Source organism: Pinus tabuliformis, chromosome 6 (genome assembly GCF_031772625.1).
Source record: "Pinus tabuliformis cultivar Carrire ecotype Pingquan chromosome 6, CPIR1, whole genome shotgun sequence".
In the NCBI taxonomy this organism is placed as follows: domain Eukaryota; kingdom Viridiplantae; phylum Streptophyta; class Pinopsida; order Pinales; family Pinaceae; genus Pinus; species Pinus tabuliformis.
The window spans coordinates 979,153,028-979,155,330 of record NC_142292.1 but is presented as its reverse complement, the minus strand read 5'-3'; the positions used below and the strand labels follow the sequence as shown (position 1 = coordinate 979,155,330).

General features: G+C 35.2%; 1 protein-coding gene across 1 annotated transcript; it reads left to right on the top strand.

The window, feature by feature from the left end:
- The first annotated feature begins 1,753 nt into the window (after positions 1-1,753).
- LOC149262269 (uncharacterized) lies at positions 1,754-2,092 on the top strand. The gene has a single exon (XM_089376445.1). It carries the CDS (start codon positions 1,754-1,756, stop codon positions 2,090-2,092), a length of 339 nt encoding a protein of 112 aa, XP_089232571.1.
- Positions 2,093-2,303: the final 211 nt, after the last annotated feature.

The following is a 2,303-nucleotide window of genomic DNA, read 5'->3' as shown; positions in this document are numbered from 1 at the left end:
ATATGATGTTAGCTCACACAAAAGGGGTTTGTGACTCCCAGTATACTTAGTGTACTGCATGTGCTCCCATCACTTCATTGATCATGGCATGAAGCCGACATAAAATTAAACATCATTTGAATATTGTAGGTGATATAAAGAGGCATAGGAGGACTCAACCGGAGAATTCTATTAGATTGGTAGAGATGGAGGAAAAAATGATAGTGTAGACCACAAGTTTCCATTCTAGCCATGGGATCAACTAACATATCCTTCTCCTTGGATAAGGTTAGTTACTTGTCAGCACAAATGCATGGAGATTTTGCCCAATAATTGTTATGACTCACTAGTTTTTTGCTTATAGCACTAATAGTCTTTCTTGTCTTCTGATATTAATGTATGTCAAAGTTTGACACAACCATCTTGTTTTTATAAGTTTATAGATACATAAATAAGATCTTAGCAATTTCTAAATTCTAAATTCATGCAAATAATTTGGTTTCCTTTTAAATAAACTAATAATATAAAATTTGTAGTATCTAATTTTAAATAATAATAACATTTTATATATATATATATATAGATATATATATATAATTACTAATCTATATCTATATATATATATATATATATATATATATATATATATATATATATATATATAATTTATTAGTAATTAAATGTTAAAAATTCCATTTTTTAATTGGAAAATAAGAATTAAACACAACTTTCACTCTTTATAATATTATATAAATATATGTATATTGTTATATTACATAAATATGTGTATCTATAATTCACATATAAATGGAACTATATTAAGGTTCTTTAGGCAAGCACAATGAGTAAAGAAATAGAGACATATGAGTAAAGAAATAGAGACATATGAAGCTTTTGTGAGTGGGAATAGTGGTGGAAGATTAGTTTCTCTAACACATTGAACGTTGAATTTTTTTGGGTTAGGAAGATTACACAGTCTGTTTCTCTAACACATTGAACATTGAATATTTTTAGGTTAGGAAGATTACACAGTCCGAGTGCAGCTGTGCGATGGTTATTAAGTCAATTATATGGACGGAGTGGTAATATATTGGTATTGCTCTATCCCACTTTTATGTTTGTTTTTGTTTTCTGGTTTATATATATATATATATATACTATTTTAGTGTTTTTTGGTTTAAATTATTAGGTGGTAAGGCTTTTTTTTGGGAAGAACTCCCCTAGTTGTTACTCTGTACTATTTTGTACCTTTAGATTCACTGTTATATGATTGAAAGTTTTTTAATCATTAGATTCCATTGCTTTAACTGTTAAGTGAATCTTGATTTGTGTCACCATTCATCTTGTTGATCTTTACCCATGAATATATTGCAGGTACTTCACCGACCTTTATTATTTGAAAAATCAAATTCAAGCTTGGTAGGCACGAGATCCATAGATTTTCCACAGAAGCCTTTGCTTTATTTCCAATAAATATTTTGTATTTCTCGGTCCAGGGCTTGCATCTAGCCCTACGAAACCTACTAGTATTGTGAGTTTTCTCTATTTGCCTACACTTTTAAATTTGCTTTCTACATATTTCAGAGAAACAAGGTGGTGTAAGATATACGTTCTCACTGCCTTTAATTTTTGGGAATCGACCTCTTTTTCTCTCAAATGGTTAGTGTTTTTCTTTTGTTTGAGATTTCCTTTAAATGCTTAAAGATCCAATGTTTTTACTCTGGTCTCCCTTAATATGGCAACAGCCACCTGTGTTGCGCTACTTCTTGTGGCAATGGCCGCACAAGACAGCCACGCCTTGCACTTCGTGGTCCACAACACCATCGAGGGTAGCGACAGTGAGACGAGATTTGACAACGAGATAGGGAGTGCCAAGGCCCGACAGATAATGAGCAACGCCACCCAATTCATCTGGCAGAGCTTCAACTTGAAATCATCCACCGACAGGAAGAACGTGGAGGGGATCACTCTGTTTGTGGACAACACGAGCCCGATTTCCTACGAGAGCAACGATGAAATCCATTTGAGCGCCGAGTACGTTGCCAGTTACCAAGGCGACGTAAAGACTGAGATCACTGGTGTTCTGTACCATGAGGTGACCCGCGTTTGGTAGTGGGATGGCATGGGCGGTGCACCGTTAGGGTTGATTGAAGGCATTGCGGATTATATTCACCTCACCGCGGGGCTTGCCCCATCGCACTAGTCTAAGATCAACAGGGGTGACACATGGGATGAGGGCATCAATGTGATTGCCTACTTTCTCCAGTACTGTGACACCGTTGCCCCTGGTTTCGTTGCCAAGATGAATTTGAAACTGTGCGATG